This window comes from Sitophilus oryzae, unplaced genomic scaffold, assembly GCF_002938485.1.
Source record: "Sitophilus oryzae breed Bouriz unplaced genomic scaffold, Soryzae_2.0 scaffold_158_pilon_pilon, whole genome shotgun sequence".
NCBI classification, from domain to species: domain Eukaryota; kingdom Metazoa; phylum Arthropoda; class Insecta; order Coleoptera; family Curculionidae; genus Sitophilus; species Sitophilus oryzae.
In genome coordinates, this window is record NW_022146269.1 from 2007577 (window position 1) to 2027801 (window position 20225).

The 20225-nt window shown below is 33.3% G+C and overlaps 4 protein-coding genes across 7 annotated transcripts in view; 2 read left to right on the forward strand and 2 right to left on the reverse strand.

Annotated features, from left to right (window-relative positions):
- Positions 1 to 3536, forward strand: part of LOC115879905 (poly [ADP-ribose] polymerase) — a 35664-nt gene extending 32128 nt beyond the window's left edge. The window contains exon 15 of the mRNA XM_030896949.1: positions 927 to 3536. Within this exon, the coding sequence (XP_030752809.1) occupies positions 927 to 1181 (255 nt within the window). The 3' untranslated portion in view covers positions 1182 to 3536. The remainder of the gene's footprint in view (positions 1 to 926) is intronic.
- A 2242-nt stretch (positions 3537 to 5778) lies between these two features.
- LOC115879846 (damage-control phosphatase ARMT1-like) lies at positions 5779 to 15942 on the reverse strand. 3 transcript variants are annotated; one of them, XM_030896842.1, is made up of 9 exons: positions 15813 to 15941; positions 15659 to 15717; positions 15503 to 15608; positions 15218 to 15450; positions 14543 to 14696; positions 10561 to 10723; positions 10291 to 10506; positions 6118 to 6268; positions 5779 to 6068 (listed from the first exon to the last, which is right to left on the reverse strand). In XM_030896842.1, exons 2-9 carry the CDS (start codon positions 15712 to 15714, stop codon positions 5843 to 5845), a joined length of 1305 nt encoding a protein of 434 aa, XP_030752702.1. In that variant the 5' UTR covers positions 15715 to 15717; positions 15813 to 15941; the 3' UTR covers positions 5779 to 5842. The 3 variants fall into 3 exon arrangements, with proteins under 3 accessions (XP_030752702.1, XP_030752704.1, XP_030752701.1); XM_030896844.1 differs by having other exon boundaries at positions 5779 to 6076; positions 15659 to 15942; XM_030896841.1 differs by having other exon boundaries at positions 15659 to 15940.
- Positions 15943 to 16168: 226 nt separating this feature from the next.
- On the forward strand, positions 16169 to 17611 carry LOC115879847 (2-(3-amino-3-carboxypropyl)histidine synthase subunit 1). 2 transcript variants are annotated; one of them, XM_030896845.1, is made up of 2 exons: positions 16169 to 16271; positions 16334 to 17611. In XM_030896845.1, the coding sequence occupies exon 2, from the start codon at positions 16337 to 16339 to the stop codon at positions 17546 to 17548; it is 1212 nt and encodes a 403-aa protein (XP_030752705.1). In that variant the 5' UTR covers positions 16169 to 16271; positions 16334 to 16336; the 3' UTR covers positions 17549 to 17611. The 2 variants fall into 2 exon arrangements, with proteins under 2 accessions (XP_030752705.1, XP_030752706.1); XM_030896846.1 differs by having other exon boundaries at positions 16183 to 16271; positions 16326 to 17611.
- Positions 17593 to 19142, reverse strand: LOC115879848 (actin-related protein 2/3 complex subunit 1A-B-like). Its single transcript, XM_030896847.1, has 3 exons — positions 18835 to 19142; positions 18167 to 18771; positions 17593 to 18116 (listed from the first exon to the last, which is right to left on the reverse strand). The coding sequence occupies exons 1-3, from the start codon at positions 18902 to 18904 to the stop codon at positions 17667 to 17669; spliced, it is 1125 nt and encodes a 374-aa protein (XP_030752707.1). The 5' UTR covers positions 18905 to 19142; the 3' UTR covers positions 17593 to 17666.
- Positions 19143 to 20225: the final 1083 nt, after the last annotated feature.

The following is a 20225-nucleotide window of genomic DNA, read 5'->3' on the forward strand; positions in this document are numbered from 1 at the left end:
ACCTTCGAACACTTCGGCAGCTGGTGCTTACCTAGCACAGTACGGCGGCGATGGGCAGCTGGCAGCAGGTCACTTGGCAGGCACTCCGGACTCGACTTCACTGTTTCACGTGCGACCACAAACTAACCACCTGGAGCTGCTGCAGCCAAGGTACTCGACTGACGCTCCCCTCCACTCGGCCTGCACAACAGGGTAAGGCGAGCGGCGCAAACGGTTCGGTTTTTCGCATTAAACTATAGCGACCAAAACCGATCAAAACTCTCTTACAAAATGGCAATTAAATATATTTAACTTATTTAATTCAACAATAGGAACACTAATGAAGTTCATTACAATAATGAGTTAACAATAAAATACATTGACTGTCATTATTAAAAGAGAATGAAGTCTCTATTATTCTAGTATAATATTAACACAATATACAGGGTGTCCTAGAAATTTTATGAACTTCATTACAACAGCCAATCTAAAATTCTACGGATGATAACAGACGCGCCATGCTATGTCTCCAATTATACTCTACATGAAGACTTAAAAATTCCGTACATCAAAGAAGTCATCCAAACTCGGAGCAAAAAACATTTCAATAGACTACATGATCACACCAATACCTTACTTCAACCTCTACTTGAACCAGTACCTACAAGAAGACTTAAAAGACAATGGCCATCTGATTTGAAAGAATATTAAGGAGGATTTTTCGCTGGAGAAGACCTCATCACGTTAACTGCAGCGTCATTGCTCCCAAGTCATCAAATTAGCCCATAAAATTTCCTTGCAATTATTCTGATTGCTAATAAATAAATCATAATAAAAAAATATTTAAATACGACTGTTTTATTATTGCTAAACTATGTTATTTTTAAACATATATATTACATTATAAATTTTTATACTGAAAGTTTATTGGTATTTAATTATTTTAGATGTATGAAAGAGAACGAGCGGATTACATCGAGAAATTACCAAAAGGTAAACACAGCTGTAAAGGTATTGGTCGAACTCATCCGGATCCTACAATAGTAAAAAAAATCGAGGACGTAGACGTGCCTTTAGGAAAAGGCGTTCCAAATACCGCCGTTAAAAATACATCGCTCTTATATAACGAGTATATCGTTTATGATGTCGCTCAGGTACATATAAAGTACCTCTTGAAGGTAAACTTCAAATACAAATATTAAATATTTGGTAGGCATTCTTTTTCACATTATTTTTAAGTTTTTTACTCCAGTATATTTAATTGCTTATTTATAGTACAATTTATGTTGTTTTTTAGTATTTAAGTTGCACTTGATAATCACAAATTAAATTTTTGATATTTTTTACTTCAATATTTAATGGAATTTCAATATTATTTCATATTACTTTTGTTATTTTTTTATATTAAGTCTATAGGCTTTCTTTACTCTTTCATATATACAAGCATAATGGAAAACGTTTTCTAGATTAAAAGAATCTAATAAGATTTACGTATCTTTAACATATTAGTCCAAGAAAGTAGGCCTTCAAATACGAAGTTTTGGTAAAAACTTGAATTTTTGATATAAATTACTTTGAAAGATCTAAAAACGAATTGTGAAAGTTTTTTTAAATAAAAATAAATAAAATTATTCGAATTAAAGTTAAATTAAAGTTGCAGAGCGTTCAATTTTACATAAAAATGGTCTCCTTATACTTTTTTTGCTGAAATCAAAATTAACTGATATTTGGAAAAAATCATTTTATTTATTTATTTCACCCCTTCTCACGGGTGAATTTAATTTTTTGTTCACAATTCGTTTTTAGATCTTTAAAATAACTTATATCAAAAATTCAAGTTTTTACAAAAACTTCGTATTTAAAGGCCTATTCTTGGACTAATATATTTTGCCGTAACAATATTCTATTCCACACAAAAGTGTGTTATGCTTAAATATATAAAAAATTGTAGTTTTTAAGAGGTTTAACAATTCAATCTCATAAAATATTCTCCCTAGAAGATTTATATCTTTTATATGTCCAGCTTTAGGATATATTTTGATTAGTATTAGTATTACAAAAAAGTGTTTGCTTTTAATTTGTTACCATTAAATATATAGGTATTTCCATGTATTACAAATAATGTTACTAGTGTTGGTTCATTTTGTTTTTCAATAAAAGTCGTTAAACTGGTAAATCGTTTATTTCAACATCTTCAAATTAAACAAGAGCCTGTAAAAATGTAAATAAAAAATCTAGTAGGGTACGGCCACGTTTGAGAGCGATAAACCGCTCAATAAGACCTAACGCCAAAAAAAATCAAACTTATTTTCAGTGTAGTAACCATAAAGGCGGACTCTCACGACTCGTCTACTTGGCAAGTACGCCAATATTTGCGTACTTGGCAAGTATCCCCACCACGATCCCCACTTTGTAAACAACAAACAAAGAAAAACAAGTCGATGCGTTTGTGTTGAGAGACATGTTGCAAACTGAAACTTGAAACGCTCCATGATCGATGACACGACGCTTATCGCCCGCTGCATTGTGACCGATTTATCGCTCTCAAGCCTAACCGTACTCTAACAGCGCTTTCAGATGGCGCGGACCGTACGCGCGGATGTTTTTTCAATATAGCTCATCCGGACGGAGCATACGCGACCCATTTGAAATCGTTCATATAAATTCGTGGTACTTGCTCGAAGTCGCGGACGCATATGTATGCTTCGCGACTCTGAACCAGTATGCTCCGTCCGGATGAGCTAAACTAGCGTGCATAAAAATCGTCCCACTGTAAACTTTTGACTTTAACGGTGTCTTTTAGAATCTATTTATCAGACCAAGAAAAAAATATGAGCTGTTTCAAAGACTATTTAACATGCTTTAATATGAGTATAAATTTATCCAAAGTACTTATCGTTTATATGCGTAGCAACGGGTAAACAAATGAAAGGCATTTGTGTTGTGGTGACAATAAGAATAAAAAACATATCAAATATTGCAATTACTACTTTACTGTTACTTTGTAATCGAAATTTGCACATTGTTCTTTCATTGTTTGATTTGTTGTGTTTCATTGTTTGATTAGTGTTTCAATTTAATGGAATCAACACGGAAAAAAACTGCCAAAGTAATCGCTTTAATTGAAAATGGACTTAAACAGAGAACTGTAGCTCGGCAACTGCATATGACACGCGGAGCGGTTCGAAGAGTGTGAACGATATGAGGAGACTCGATCCTTTCGTAGGCGACCTGGAACTAGTGGAAAGAGATATACAACGGATCGTGATGACCGCTTTATTGTGTCAACAATATTAAGAAATCGGCATCTTAATGCTATTCAGGTGCAACAACAGCTCCGTGAAACACGGGGAGTGACTGTTAGTCAGAGGACAGTAATACGAATATTGAAGGAAAGTAATATGACCCCCAAAACACCCGCAACTGGTCCAAAATTTACCCCAGCTCATCGTCAAACACGCCTGCCTTTTGCACGGAACCTTTGAATTGGCTACTAGAATAATGAGAATGTGTTTTATTCTCAGATGAGACCAGGATATGCCTCTATGGTAGCGACCGAAGAAGAAAAGTGTTCCAGAGGCCAGATGAGCGCTTCGCAGAATACTGCATCGAGGAGCGGATTGCTTATGGAGGTGGTTTCTGCATGATGTGGGGTACAATTTCTATGTCTGCACGAACCGACCCAGTTTTTATCCGTTGGGACGACCGTCGGCACGGGAGAGGAGGTTTAACTGGTGCTAGGTATATTGAGGAGATTTTAGCAGTTCATGTGGTACCTTACGTCGACTACATTGGAAGCGAAGTCACTTCTATGCATGACAATGCGAGAGCACACACATCAAGAATCGTAAACGATTACATTTCAGAAGTCGGTTTTCGGGTTATGGAATGGCCAGCATGCAGTCCAGATTTAAACACGATAGAACATTTATGGGATGAGCTAAAACGAAGGATTCGTACTAGACAAAGAGCTCCAACCTCTATCCCAGAGCTCATTGTTGCAGTATCAGAAGAGTGGCTTAACATACCGCAAGCAACAATATCAAACTTGATTGAATCTATGCCAAACTGTATGAGAGATGTTGTAAGAGCAAGAGGAGGTCATACCCATTATTGAAAATTTATTTTAGTTAATTGTCAATCAATAAATAAATAAATTATGGCATACATCTTAGTAATAAAAAACGATAATTTGTTTCATGCATTAATTTAATAATTTTAATCCAAAGAAACCGAAATACAAATTAATATCTCTAAACTCTTTTCAAAGAATATAAAATTGTCTTTCAAACAGTGTATATTTTTTCTTAATCTGACAAATATATTCTAAAAAATATATAGTTAACTTCAAAAGTTTGCCTTGGGCCGATTTCTATGCACGCAAGTGTATATTGAAAAAAACATCCGCGCGGACGCTCTGCGCGTACGGTCCGCTCCATCTGAAAGCGCTGTAGACTACTTAAATCACATTTAAACATCTAATAAGTGAACTATGGCAAAATGGATAAAAATTTAAACTTCCACGGCTTTTGAAAGTATTCAAAAATCTTATTTCTTTAACTACAAATTACAATTGTGTAGCCAAGGGTCAAAAGTGTAAAAGAATTACGTGATATTACCCTTAAGGTATATTTGTTTTATGAGGTAGAAATCAGGAATATATTCTATCCTTAATATAACGTAGTCGATTTGCGTCCTTATGTTACAGATGAAATGGCGTTCGCAGGTTTAAGACCAGAAATTAAACAACCTTTTTTTAAATTGCCGATGTTCCGAAGTGTATATTCGTATTTACCAAGGCTATTTTCAGCTATAAGGTTCTTTTTTCAGCTGGTCCTAAACCTGTAAACGCCATTTCATCTTTGATATATTCCAGTGCTTATAGATTTTTTAAGGAGTTTAATCCGACCAAACACCTATTTCCGCTTTAAGAAACGAATACAGGATGTATCAAAAAAAAAATCACAACAAATGGGAATTTTTTTATTTTAAGATATTGAAAAGTTTATACAGAATTTTTTCAGCATTCCCAGTATCAAAAAATGATACTGAGAAATTACAAAAAATGTATTTACATAATAAAAGTAACTCCTATAACTTTATTTTTTTCAGATAAAAAAAGAAATTTTGTATATTTGTATATGACAATAAATTAGAACCGATTGACGTATTCAATTAGTTTTGGTCACTTCCTGTTTCACCGAAAATGACTAAAACTTTTGATTTTTGAATAGTACCCTCGGTATTTTGTAATTTTATTTATTAGAACATGACATTCTGAATAGAATGATATATCACAAGTTAACTTTTTACTTTTTCACTTAAAAAATCGTGTTTTTTTATTGGGTATGCTAAAGAAATTCCATTGAATAAACTTTTTTTTATATCTCGCTAGTAATAAACATCTATCACACATAATAAATATTCCGATTTGTTGCAAACTTTTTGCAACAAACTGTAATTTTTTTAGGCATAATACTAGCTTAATAAAAGATGGTATTTTTATAGTGCGTATATATTGATCGCGGCTGCCTCGCGCACCAGATGATTGACGTGAAAATGGCGACATTAACGCCGCGCCGCGATTGGCCGCAACGAGGATAGAATACCTAGAGCGCGCGACAATCGCGGTCAATGGATACGCACCATTAGCTGAACACCTATTTCCATTTTAAGAAACACATATATATTTAGTGACACCTGGCAAGAGCGCCTATACCCCCTACAAGATGATATAGTGGTTCTACAGCAGTTTTTTAGATCTGAAATCACCAGTTGCCACTGATTGTTACTTTTTTACGCACAACTTGACGAGAGGACTAGAAATGGACTCGAGTATTTAAATTACAACCACATATATCTACTACTGTATTTTGACAATTTTTTCTGAAAATTGAATTAATCCATATTCGCCAGTCTCCATCCATTTAGGGTCTTTTTTATCCAATTCCTCCGCGATTCCTTCTTTTAATCCAGCCACTATATCTGCCTTAATTGTTCTTAACGCACATAACTTAGATGGGTGAAAACCTTGCAGAGCTTCATCCACACTTGTCACTGGGTCCCAGTTAATCTCACCGAATAATTTTCTGCAATTCTAATCAGTATTCAATCGTTAGTTGAGTTGTAAATGATTACCTGTAATTTAAATCTCCTTTGAAGAATATAAGCTTGGCTTCGGATAATTTTTTATAAAGTTGTGGTTCAAAATCTTTCATAAATTTAAATTCATATGGTAAAGTCCAAAAGCTACTGCTTACAATTTCCCATTGTCCATTGGTCAGATAATCTGGAATTGTGTTAATATTTAATAAGGTTTATATTCTACCATTTACATGGTGGGATGCCAAATATTGACTCTTTAAGCATCAAGAATACAATTTTAAATCCCTATTTAGATATTAGAAATTTAGACTATATTGATAATTTATTATTCAGTTATTTATAATATACAGGGTGGTCCATCGAAAACGTTCCGCTAGGCATAACGGCCAGGGTAATTTTTTTTTTCAGAAAATTCAAAAACACGTCAATTTTGTTTATGAGGGGGACAACGTTTGCCCCAAAAATGATTGCAAAATCTTCAACCCTCTAAGCGGGGGTGTCATCCCTCAATTTTTTTCAAATGGGAAGGGGGGTCAAGTGGTACCGCAATGAAATGAGCTTTCTATTCTCTATACTTTCCGGCTTCGTTTTTGAAAATCGGTAGAGTCATTGAGAATATATGAAGGATTGAAATTTGAAAAGTTTATTTAAACATCTATCAGAGTAAATGATAAGGATAAATTCCTTCGACCAATTTGCTGTTTTTTCTTATTATTTCTAGATGTTTACGCATTTTTTCACTTGCCACAAGGTTGAACGATCAGGTGCGGTAGTTGCTAGATAGCTGTTCTGTGACTTGTGCGTTCAAGTTCTTCTCAATATCGTTAAACTTTTTAATAATTATGGTGTACTCACTTGCAAAAACAGTGGAAATAATCGAACTTTATTTTAAAAATAATGAATGTGGCAATAGGGTTGTGCAGATATTCAACGAACGCCATCCTGACAAACACCTTTATGGCAAAATTTCGCGAAACTGGTTCCGTTATGAATAAAAAGAGGCAGAGGGAAAATCTTGTAGTAAATGAAGCTATGGAGGTATTCGTATTGCAAGTTGCCATTGGATAGTACGCTGAGTACAAGAAAATTAGCCAATGAGACCGGCGTGAACCGTACAAGTGTCCAAAGGGTATTAAAAAAACACAAGTTCCACCCGTACAAAATTCAGTTGGTACAAGAACACAACGAAGACGATTTTGATCGTCGCTTGCAATTTCGTGAAACTATGAGTGAACGAGTGGCGAATGATAATAATTTCCTATTTAATGTGTGTATTTTAGATAAGTGTATTTTCTTTTTGAACGGTGTAGTTAATCAGCACAACTGTCGGCACTCGGCTGAGGACAACCTCAGGGTTTTTCACGAGGTACACACACAAAACCCTCAGAAATTGAACGCGTGGGCTGGTATTTTTGGAAATTCTATTGTAGGTCAGTTTAACGATATTGAGAAGAACTTCAACGCACAAGTCACAGAACAGCTATCTAGCAACTACCGCACCTGATCGTTCAACCTTGTGGCAAGTGAAAAAATGCGTAAACATCTAGAAATAATAAGAAAAAACCTCAAATTAGTCGAAGGAATTTATCCTTATCATTTACTCTGATAAATGTTTAAATAAACTTTTCAAATTTCAATCCTTCATATTTTCTCAATGACTCGACCGATTTTCAAAAACGAGGCGGGGAAATATAGAGAATAGAAAGCTCTTTCATTGCGGCGCCACTTGACCCCCTTCCCATTTGAAAAAAGTTGGGGATGACACCCCGCTTAGAGGGTTGATAATTTTGCAATCATTTTTGGGGCAAAAGTTATCCCCCTCACAAACAAAATTGACGTGTTTTTGGATTTTTGAAAAAGAATACCTTAGCCGTTATGCCTTGCGGAACGTTTTCGATGGGCCACCCTGTATACAGTGTGTGTCATAAAGTTCACAAGAAACAGGAAAATTTGACAAGTGATCAAATATTGAAAAAAGTCAAAGTAGTTCAGAATTTTATTAAATTACATTTTATTGCTTAAAAATTAGATTCGTTCAAACACAGCAGTTCTCGGTACGGCAACGTTTCTGCTGAAAAAAAAATGCGTTCCAACCACGAGAAAATCGTTTGGCGAACGATAACTTTTACGTTCCGACCAGAGTTGTAATTGTTAGTGAACCGCATTCTGAACGGCGATTTCTATACCAGCCTAAAATAATCAAAAGAACTGACTTATGTGTTAAGTACTGTGTGTCAGCTGATTATTGTTTATTTTATTTTGGATGTACTTAAACAGCCGTTAAACGGTAGCCTACTAAAATGCCGTTAATAGATATTGTGACGTCGTTCATGTCGGCGGAAAGTAATGCCTAACCATAAGCATATTGCAAGAGCACCTGTGTTGACCAACACTTTTTTATATTTTTTTTTGCTTATAGCGCGATCTCATTGCATTGGTTTTACTCTTTTTGGTTGGATTGGTTTAGTTATTTGGCGGGTTGGTTTGCGTGGTTATTTGGAGGGTGTTAATTCATTGGTTAGTTGGTTATTTGGTGGGATTGGTTGGTTTTACTAATTTATTTTTTAAATTTTTTTATCAGTTTTTTTTATCAGTTGTTATTTTATATTGTTGTTTTTTAAATCTTTTTATCAGTGTCGAAGTTAGTTGCGTTGGTTATTTGGTGGGGTGGATAGCTTTGGTTAGACCTTATATAATTCCTATATTTCATAAAGCCGTCAAGTGCGTCACATCAACGACGTCATACCTATTAACGGCATTTTAGTAAGCTACCGTTTAACGGCAGTTTAAGTACAGCCTTTAATTTTTGGCTATTTGTTTTTAATTTGCTTAAATATGAAACATTTTATGTAGATTTTTGTGTAGACAATGTCCACCTTGTCTACTCGTACGCTTTGCCACTGTAATTTTGTCAACCCCACTTTTGCATGTGTAAAGAGGATCTTTGTAATTTGTCGCCATGTTTCTGTTATTGGTCATGATGAAAAATTTCCACTTAAACTTTATTTCAATATCTTAATAACAAAAAAAAATCTTATTTCTTCCTAACGTTTTAGCACACATTGTACATCTAATATATAGTATACCTAGTGATATAAAGGGTAATATTACCAGTAATTTTGGTAATATTACGTAATATTACCGCATGATCGGTAACATTGGAAATATTGCTTCTGTACCACTCTACTCTTCTCCTTTTTTTTGTGAAAACAAGATGGGGCTGCTTTATTTCTTGTCTAAAAAGCTTTTTGACACTAAAAAACTTAGCAGTTGATGATAATCCAGCTATTTCTGATGTTCTTTCGTCAAACAGAGTAAACCTTCTGCTTCGAAACGATTTTTGAAACTAACGGACCAACGGTAATATTTTTGCTAAAGGACTCGTCCTTTCCAGCGAAAAATCTGTGTCTGAACTCTAGACCTATCTGGTGGGCAGGAATTTGCTCCAGCTCTATAATAAGCATTTTGGCTATAGACAATTTAAATTTGCCATCGTAAACAGCCGCAACCGAAAGAACCTTTAGTACTTATGGATTTGTCACAGAGCCAAGAAGAAACAAACTTACTGTGGAAAAGTCAGGAAAACTTATTTATATTGCCCATAATAATTATATTTACTAAATGGAGAAGAATATACAGGAATGATAGAGGCCGCTCAGAAAGAAATGGAAGAAGATATCGATTTCGAAGTAATAGATTTGACTCAACTAACGAAAGAGATAGAAGAACCATATGACAAGATTTAGGATTATTTACCATTATCAACTCTATTACGTACTATAACATAGGCCACTTTGACTCGTACTAGCTTAAAAAACGTTCTTTTTTTTGTAATGTTTTTACGGTTTTGAAATAAAAAAAATATTTAAAAAGCTGTTTTTTTAATAAATTACCAATTTAATAATATTACCAATTAATGTTACCGATTTATAAATTACGAGTAATTTTACATCACTAGGTACCTATGTCTATAGTTTTTGCTATATAAAAAAATTGTTTCATATCTGCCATTATTAGAGAACAACGGCACAGACTACCTAACCTAACCTAACCTAACACGTAAACGTTTACGTATGCATGCGCATTTCTTATATTTTTATTTTTTACACGTAAAAGATTCTTTACGTCTACGTATACGTGCCAGCAGGCCGACTCGACCGTAGGCCGTTGTTCTCTAATAACAATCCAAGTTTTACGTATACATACCATACCATCTAGTTGCTAGCACTTGGAGTGATTCATTAGAGTGCTGCTTTAACTTATCTAATGTCCAATACACATCATGCTCCATCGCGTCTGATATAAACCATGGTATAGTTTTAACATAGAAACGAATTTTTTTAGCTAAATTTTTCCTTACTATGTAATCTGCTAAACATAGATCAGTAAACAATTCATAACCTGCATTATCAAAAACTATATCTAAAAAGAAACTATTTGAAATCAGGTTTTTCCTCCCTATTTCAATTTAGTTACCAACTATGTCAGTGTCTGTCCCTTTACTGATCACTTCCCATATATCTTGAGATTGATCCGATAATAGACAAGGATCTAATAGATGCGTATCAAATAGATTACCTGGATTATCTGTTTTGCCAAGGGATATTGACAGATCACATTTATTCCCCCACAAGTTTAACTAGAAAAATATGTAAAATAAAGTAGGTAATATTTAAAAATCAGCAATATTAAATTTAAAATTTAACTTTAGTATGGATTTATATGATTCTTCAGGAATAAAGTACTATCGTTAATTGAAAGTATTGGGAAGATACGCAACTTAATGGGCGAATTCGTGACAACGCTGATTTGATTTCTCCTTACGCTTCAAATGCTGTACAGGGTGTCCCATTTTAGTTGAAATCATACCGTATATATCTCCGTTATTCGTGAAGATAGAAGGGTGCGGTTTGCACAAACCTGTGCCACTTTTTTGTCAAACGGAAGATGCTGTCAAAAAAATTTTTCATAGTTCTCTTCGTTTCTGAGCTACACAGTCTATTTGAAAATTTTGCCATTTGGGACAGCCCCCGTTTCTCCGTTATTATGGATGATATCGAGAAGGTGAAAACTGATTCTTGTAGAACTTTTTACGTAGAATACAGTGGCGTAGTCTGTTTTTCTACCAGAAAATTATTTTTGAAAATATGAACTTAAGTTATGTTTTTTCAAACGGAACACTCTGTATATTTATAAATCATATGATCCGCCTTGCTATAGGATTCTCAAATATATATACAGGGTGGTCCGAACTGTATTCCGGAAACTTCGGCAGCAAATTCTGCAGATAAAAATAAGTAAAAAAGTTTGTATAAATATATGTCCTAAAATGCTTAGTTTCGGAGATACAGGGTGTAGAAGTTTCATTTTTATTTCAATTTTTTCCAAATAATTTCTGAAGTAACGTCAATATTTGGATCAAAATTGGTGTCTGAGAGTTTTTTAACATGAGATATTTGATTTTGGTGTCAATATGACTCCTACTAGTAGAGGGCGCCACCTACATATTTTTTAACTGGTTTGAAGATTAATAACTTTTCGTCCGTACCTGTATAAAACTACTGAGTAAAAAAATATATTTACGACGTTTTTTATGTGAAAAAGGTCTCTTGGCAAAAATCGTTACGAGTAATGTTTTTCGAGATATTTGGAATCGAAATTACCAATACCTGTCATCAGTGACCTAAATTAAACATGTTGACTAAATAGTTATTAGACTGAAATCATAAATTTGAAATATTTTCGTGCAAAAAGTTCAACAGAAACTGTTTTATCGTCATTTTTTGCAGAAAAAATTATGATTAATTTACAAAAAATAAAAATTTCCCAAATTTATTATTTCAGTGAAATAACTGTCTACTCAACGTGTTTATTTTTCGTCAATAATGACATGTATTGATTATTTCCATTCTAAATATCTTAAGAACGGTTGCTCGTAGCGATTTTGACAAAGAGGTATTTTTTACGTAAAAAGTCACAGAGATGTATATTTTTTCACTCGGTAGTTTTATACAGTTACGGACAAAAATTGATTACGCTTCAAAACAGTTAAAACACATGTAGGTGGCGCCCTCTACTAGTAGGAGTCATATTGACATCAAAATCAAATTTCTCATGTCAAAAAACTCCCGAGACAAATTTTTATCCAAATATTGACGTTACTTATCGAAATTATTTAGAAAAAATCGAAATAAAAATGAAACTTCTACACCCTGTCTCTCTGAAACTAAGCATTTTAGGACATACATTTATACAAACTTTCTCACTTATTTTTATCTGCAGAATTTGCTGCCGAAGTTTCCGGAATACAGTTCGGACCACCCTGTATATATCACTCTATATTTATTTTCACTATTTACTGCAATATTTAAAATATATCATTTTCTTATTAGTAGGCCGTGATAAATAACAAAATCAAAATGGTATTTACTAAAATAGACATACACATATTAAAATTTTATTTGGTATTGATATATTTTACTTTCCAACTGTTACCACTGAACCTCTGAATATATTTTTCTCTTTTTTATAACGGAATTTATTATAAAGGGATGGGTTTGCAAATATCTAAAAGCTTGCATTATTAAAGCATTTTCCAGATCGACATCGTATTGGTTGCCACGATATATTTCATATTTCAAAAATCCCCAAAATCAGAAATCGAGAACGGTAAGATCCGGGAATCAGGTAGGCCATCATATGGGTGCATTTGTTCCGATTCATTGATTTGAGAAATAATAATTTAACAAAATTCTAATATTTTCGTTCGTATAAAGTTAAGTTGTGAGGAAGAGCCCCGTCTTGCTGAAAGTATACATTTTACGTAAATTAGTTAAAGGAATATTTAAAAGTTCGGATACAATACCCTCCAAGATTTACAAATAACGGTAGAGACTTAAGTTTCCCTATATATAAAGAATCAATTAGTGGCTCTCAGCATAAAACAAGAGACAGATAGCAGTATATACTTTTAATAATTCTTTAGTTTCTTTTGTAATCAATCATGGCCTACTAATAAATATGATCTTTTAATAATTTTTCTTTAAATATTGCATTAAATAGTGAAAATAAATATAGAGTGTTATATATTTTTGAGAAGCTTATGGCAAGGCAGATCATATAATTTATAAATATACAGGGTATTCCATTCAAGAAAACATAACTTTAGTTCATATCTTAAAAATATTATTTTCGTACTACGCCACTGTATTCTACGTAAAAAGTTCTACAATAAACAGTTTTCATCGTCTCGATACGTATAAAAATAACAGAGATACAAGGGGTGACCCAAATTGCAAAATTTTCAAAAAGACCCTGTAGCTCAGAAACGAAGAGGGCTATGAAAATTTTGTTGACAGCATCTTCCGTGGCACAGGTTTGTGCAAACCGCACCCTTCTATCTTCACGAATAACGGAGATACAGTATGATTTCAACCAAAATGGGACACCCTGTACAGTGGAGACAAAAATCATTCTGCGGTCAACTCACAAAACACTTGTTTTCTCTAATTCAACCAGAGAAGGCATATCGAAGACGGTGTGAATCCGAAAGCGAAAGTGTTGCCATATTAAAATGTGTAATATATGTAATACTTTTGACAAAAATATCTTTGAATGAAAAATCCGCCTTTATGTATTGAAAATTTATTTGTGTTAAACATACCATAAACAACAAAAACAAAAATGCTTTTATAGGTAGTGAATATGTTGTATGAGATCGAAAAAAGTCGGTTAATTGGCTTGGAAATGACAATTATTACCATAAAATTTTACATATGAAATAACAGCGATCTTCATTTCCAAGCCAACTCTGGCGTCGTTCTTTGTTTAATCATACTAAGAGTCGGTATTTCTGGTCTTGGGTGCTGGTTTTCATGTGTACGAAGAGTACAGCCAACACGCTTAGTAAAATAAGATGTACTGAATAAAGATAGAAGGCGAGTATTTTCCCAAGCGCATGGAATCTAGCATCAGATTAAGTAGTTATGTAATAAATACTTCATATTTTTGCTCACTTTGACTTACTAGATTGCCATACTGACTCACTCCTATACATGTAAACGCCGACCCAAAGATTGGCTAGCCAGCAGGGTATAATATTATATTAAACTGTTTAATGATAGAAAATCCACATTATTAACGTACTGTACCCAAAATCCGTAAATCTACGGATCAATCAGTAGTTCTGGCAACACTGTCTCTGGCAACCACTCACTCTGTCGACTGAAAGCAAAACTACGGTCTGCTTTGGTACAGTATTCCGCTGCGCTGAAAACGATATAAGCGCGCAGCGGCGCAGAGCTAAACTAAATCTCGGAATTCTCGAACAGGCTGACGGCAACGCCAACTACATCTCGGACAGGTTTAGTGCCACGAAATCGCCCATAAGGTTGCGCATCTTCTTATTTCTTCAATCAACGGTACTATTTAAATCAGCAATATTAAATTTAAAATTTACCTTCAGCATGGATTTAAATGATTCTTCAGGATCTGTATTGTTTTGTTGTTCGACTTCTAGCATATGATTACCTAGTTGGACTATTAATGCTAAAGCACTTTCATAAGAATCTCTCTTTGAGAAGCCAAAATAATCATAGTCTTTCAAAGATTCTCTGGAATATGTTATTAAATTTAACTATCAATATAATTAGTGTGGTAAAATATTCAAAAAATGATTTTTGGAGAATGTTCTTGAGAATGAACAAGAATAAACGAACAAATGTCGAGAATTTGTAATTAGCGCAAAGAAAGTAAGTTGGGAAAATAATCTATTACTTTTTACTTTTTTTTTTCAGAATTTGTTTGGTTTTTCTTATTATTCTCGAGAAAAATGATATTTTTGAGCACGTTGAGAACAAAAGAGAAGGCACATGAGAGATGACATGTTTTATGAAACATCCTGTACAATATAGTGTATTATAATTACTAAATACTATTTTTATAAAAAGTTCATATTATTTAGATTCCAAAATGAAAAGTTTTATAAAAATGTAAAAAATAGTTATATGGAATGTTCCCGTTCATGCTTAAACATGCTGTGTACCCTATGTGTTATCCTAAACGTTTGTGAATGGTCCTATTAATTATGACACTGAATAATACCTACATATAATGAAAAAGTTTTGTTACTCACGTAAAACTAAAACTTTGTTTTATTCTGCGATACATGTAGCATTCAGTTAAAAGCCATATTGTATTGAAGTAAGTTGTATGGCCTTCCTCAGAAGCTTGTTTTGTTATGTGTTCATTAAAAAAGTGTATGTCAGGATCTGTTGATGTCAAATACGGCAGAGGCTTATTTGTTTGTATCTCATATTTCAATTTGGATATTTCTCCAATAACTTTTTTCAAATCATCATGGGCTATCTAAAATCGTATTGTGTTTTATAAATGTTCAGTCAAATGCTTAAATATTAACCTCCCCATAAATTGCTGCTATTTGCTCCTTATTGCGTACCAGAGTATCTATCAACTGTGTTAGAATTATTGGCAGTCGACTTTTTACAGTGTAAAATGCAAAACTCCTACAAAGAACTCATATTATTAAAAAAACAATAGTTGTTAATTACCTTACCTTTTATAAAATGCCGACAAATATACATTTCTAGGAGTTTTAACATCCATACTCATATCCTGACATTCGCACATTTTACAAAAAAATGTAACAAAATAAGTAATTTTATGTTAACATGCATGCAAGCAATGTCTAGTTCTATTTTGCTACTTACTATTATCCAAAGGACGTAGGGGACATAAGGTCAAATGTTTCTAAATGGTTTTTAAAATATTTTCGAAATTTACAAGGTTATTTGTTACGATTCTGTCAACTGTCAGTCAAAAAAAATAATCTGCAAAAACCTTGGAAAGGTCTAAGGACAAGGACATCCAAAGATCGTGAATGCCAAGGACACCGGAAGATATCGCTGGAGACCGAATCCAGCCGAATTTCATATGCTTTATATGATTTCGGATTTATTGGGATTTATCATATCTATATATCATCTGTATATGATCCACATCTTACAACAATAAAAATCCAGTTCATCATATATGTATTATATATGATTGAAATCTTTTACGAGTCGGCCATTGTACAAACGAACTACTCACGTTGCTAAATTTATTACTAACCTCTAAACACTTAAAATATTTAAAATTATATTTCTTGCAATGTATTGAATTAAAACGTAAGTATAAGAAAGCATGATTCGTTCTAGACGAGCTGTTATTTATTGGATAAGGTTTTTAGAAAATGGCAGAATCAACAATAGTAGTTAAAGCAAAACCTCAACGCAAAGTTTTCAAAGCCACTCGAATTACAAAAATTCCAGATCGTATTCTAAATGACCCTAAACTACAAGCAGCTGCCGCTGTGTTACCGAAGAATTACAATTTTGAGATTCCCAAAACAATATGGAGAATTCAAGAATTAAAGCCTAAAATGGTAGCCTTACAAATGCCCGAAGGTTTATTAATTTTTTCTACAACTCTAGCTGATATTATAAAAGAATTTACGGGGGCTGATACAGTTATCATGGGTGATGTGACTTATGGTGCTTGTTGTATAGATGATCTGACAGCTAAAGCTTTAGGGGTAGAATTATTAATTCATTATGGCCATAGCTGCTTAATACCAATTGATCAAACATCTGGCGTTAAAATGCTTTACATTTTTGTTGATATAAAAGTGGATCCCTTACATTTCATAGAAACTGTAAAATTTAACTTTGATAAAAGTGCAAAAATAGCTTTAGTTAGTACAATACAATTTGTGACAACTTTACAAGCTGTTTCCAAAATGCTTGGTGAAAATGGCTATGATATATCAATACCACAGTTTAAACCTCTTTCTCCAGGAGAAATATTAGGTTGTACAGCTCCAGTGTTAAGATGTTGTGACACAGTAATATATTTAGGAGATGGTCGGTTTCATTTGGAGGCTGTTATGATTGCCAATCCTAAAGTAAAAGCATATAAATATGATCCTTACAGTAAGATTATTACTCAGGAGTTGTATGATCATGAACAAATGGAAATTATCAGAAAAAATTGCATAGAAGATGCAAAATTAGTGGGTAAATTTGGTGTTATAATGGGGACTTTAGGAAGACAAGGTAGTCCTAAAGTAGTAGAACATTTACGAAAACGTATCACAGAGACGGGTAGATCAGCTGTGGTCATATTATTATCAGAGATATTTCCAAAGAAGATAGAACTATTTTCAAAACTTGATGCTTTTGTTCAGGTAGCTTGTCCAAGGTTGTCAATTGATTGGGGAAAATCATTTACAAAACCATTTTTGACTCCCTACGAATTAGCCATCACACTAGGAGATGCACAGTGGCACAAAGAGGATAAAAGTTATCCTATGGATTTCTATGCAAATGCAAGTATTGGACCTTGGACACCTAATCACAAACCAGAAGAACTTAGTGTAAACACTTGTTGTGGAAAATGTCCTTAAAATAAGATATTTACTAGGTGAATTTGTATATATTTGTTTTATAATAAATTTAATTTAATTTTATTTTTATTTAAGTTTCATATTGGATATCTCTTACATAAAATGGTAGTGTGTGAAATTACTGAATCTTTAAACCTTGAATTGACCTTTCCAAGGAATTGATATCCCAAATCACCAACTGTCCATCCAATCCAGATGTGCTTATTTTTGTGGCTTTACCTTTAGTCCCATTATAAATACATAAACAAGTTATAGCATTCTGATGGATTGAATCTATATTGGTATCTGACATTTCGGTTCTCGCTTGTTTGTCCAATGAATGAAACATTTTCATTGCAGATAATCCCCCTGATTCTTTCTTTTGGGATGTGTCCAATTTTCCACCAAAAACTAATTGACCACTTTCAGTCAAGTTATAAATTACAGGGACACAACTATGTCCAGCAGCAACTATGGCCTTAGTACTTATCCAGGTACAGTTTAAGAATGGAAGAAATTCAGTTTTTAATTTTATAAAAGTATTTCCTTTACTAGGATCAGCAACATTAATCGATGAATCATGTGATACCTAAAAATATCTATAAGTAGCTTAAAAATCCAACCAAAAAACCAACATACCCAGCAAACTTTAGACCCGTCGGCTGAAAAACTGACACAGTGGACCCAACCACCACCAGCAGATGAATTAACATACTCTGCCATAACTTGACCCAATGGCATTTTGTTTCCCCAAGGTGTAGGTTCAGGGGTTTTTTCAATATCTTTAATATAAGCAGAGAAAACTCTTACTTTAAAATCTGCACTTCCAGCAGCTAGAAGCACATTGTTTGGATGCCAGTCTAAGGTAGTAACTGTTGATCGAATGGGTTTCTTAATGTGCTTAGAGACCCACCAATCATTTTCACTTTCAAAGTAACATATGGATATAAGACGAGCTCCAGAGCCAACAGCAAATTTATTCTCATTTGGAGACCATTTAACGCAAGTAGCGGCCCTATTAATTCTTAAAAGAACTAGAGTTGGCTTCCATTTTCCATCTTTTTCTTGGCTCCAGACATATGCGTTTCTGTCACTAGCACAAGTCACTATTCTGTTAGTAGTTGGAGCCCAATCAATTCCCATTACTCGTAGATCATGCTGATTTAAAGTATCCAGTAACTTCCAGTCGTTGCCCGTTCTCTTATGGATTTCAACTTCTTGATTATTAGGGGAAAATGCGATTTCTATAATAAAAAACAAGCATATTTCACAGTTTTTAACGATTCATTTATTATATATTTACTTACGATTCCGGTCTTTATTCCAGGCATGACATGTAATTGGATTAACAGATCCAAATTTATGTATTTCAGTCATTTCGAAAACAAGTGTTTTGTGAGATTTTCTAACTTTTTCAAACAAAAATTCGTGGACTCTGGTCAGTCAACACGAATTTTTTCTAGAAAAATTTTCAAGAAATTGTAGGATTAATATTGATTTTATATTGGAGTAATCTGGGCGACTGGGCGTGAACTTTAAATATCTAAAAATGATGACTATTTTTCAGAGCACATATCTGACTTATCTGATGAGGAAAATGGGAATGTGGAACTACAACTACTTTATCCTATGACTTTATCAAAAAAAGTCATAAAAAAGGAATAGACCAATAGAAAAATTGGAATATTTCGTATATAATTTACGATTTCTGAATTTACGTTCCAAAATTCATATATACTTTGAATTATATATGATTTAGTTGAATTATTCATGGTTAGTATACTTGCATTCATTTAAAACTTCCCAATATGGCGGACTTCAGTATGGGAGGCTTAAAAAACGAAAATCTCTAAACTGGAATCGACTGTACTTCAAATCGTTCAAATTGATAATCTGTGGTAAATCCAATTGATCTCTGACACTTGGCTGACATTGACGTTTACGGTTCCTTTTTCTAAATATTTTCATATTTTTTGAGTTTTTATTCACAAATTCTACTTGATTTTGTTCTTTTATTTAACCTGCAACCTGCAGTACTAAGTATATAGTTATAAATAATCTTTTCCCGATCAAGAATTGACGAATAGGCTGGAAGATATTCAAAATGTGTAAAACCCTTAAAAACGTATTAGAAAATATTGACTCGTTCACAAATTCGTGAAAATAAATTAGTCCAGATGTTTGTAAAAAGGTCTCTAATTATTTTGAGAAGTTTCGTCGTATCAGTAATTTTCAGGTTTGTAATATGTACTATATGATAATAAATAGATTAAAACGTATATTTCAGGAAACAGCGCGGGCATTACAGATTGTTGTAAAATCAGTTTTAAAATATAAAGAAGGTTTAAAACAGGTTTAAAAGTTGAGTTAGTAGAGAAGACCTAAATAAGGTAATGTTGGTAATGGGACCAAACATCAAATAACACTTGAAATATATAATTATGTACAATAATTTTAAGTAGTTTTATGAATCTGTTTGATATCTATTGCATTGTTTTTATATTTCTTGAAATATATATTTTTTACTTTACAGGATACACAAAGAAGAATATAAAATACAGTTACTCACTAAAAGCACTTAAGGTTTGTAATAGATGTTGTTAGAATATCAAACACCAAACCAAACCAAAATTATGTTTTATTTTACTGGTATTCCTCACATTTGAAGGGAAAGTCATTTCATAAATAAGCAGGACAT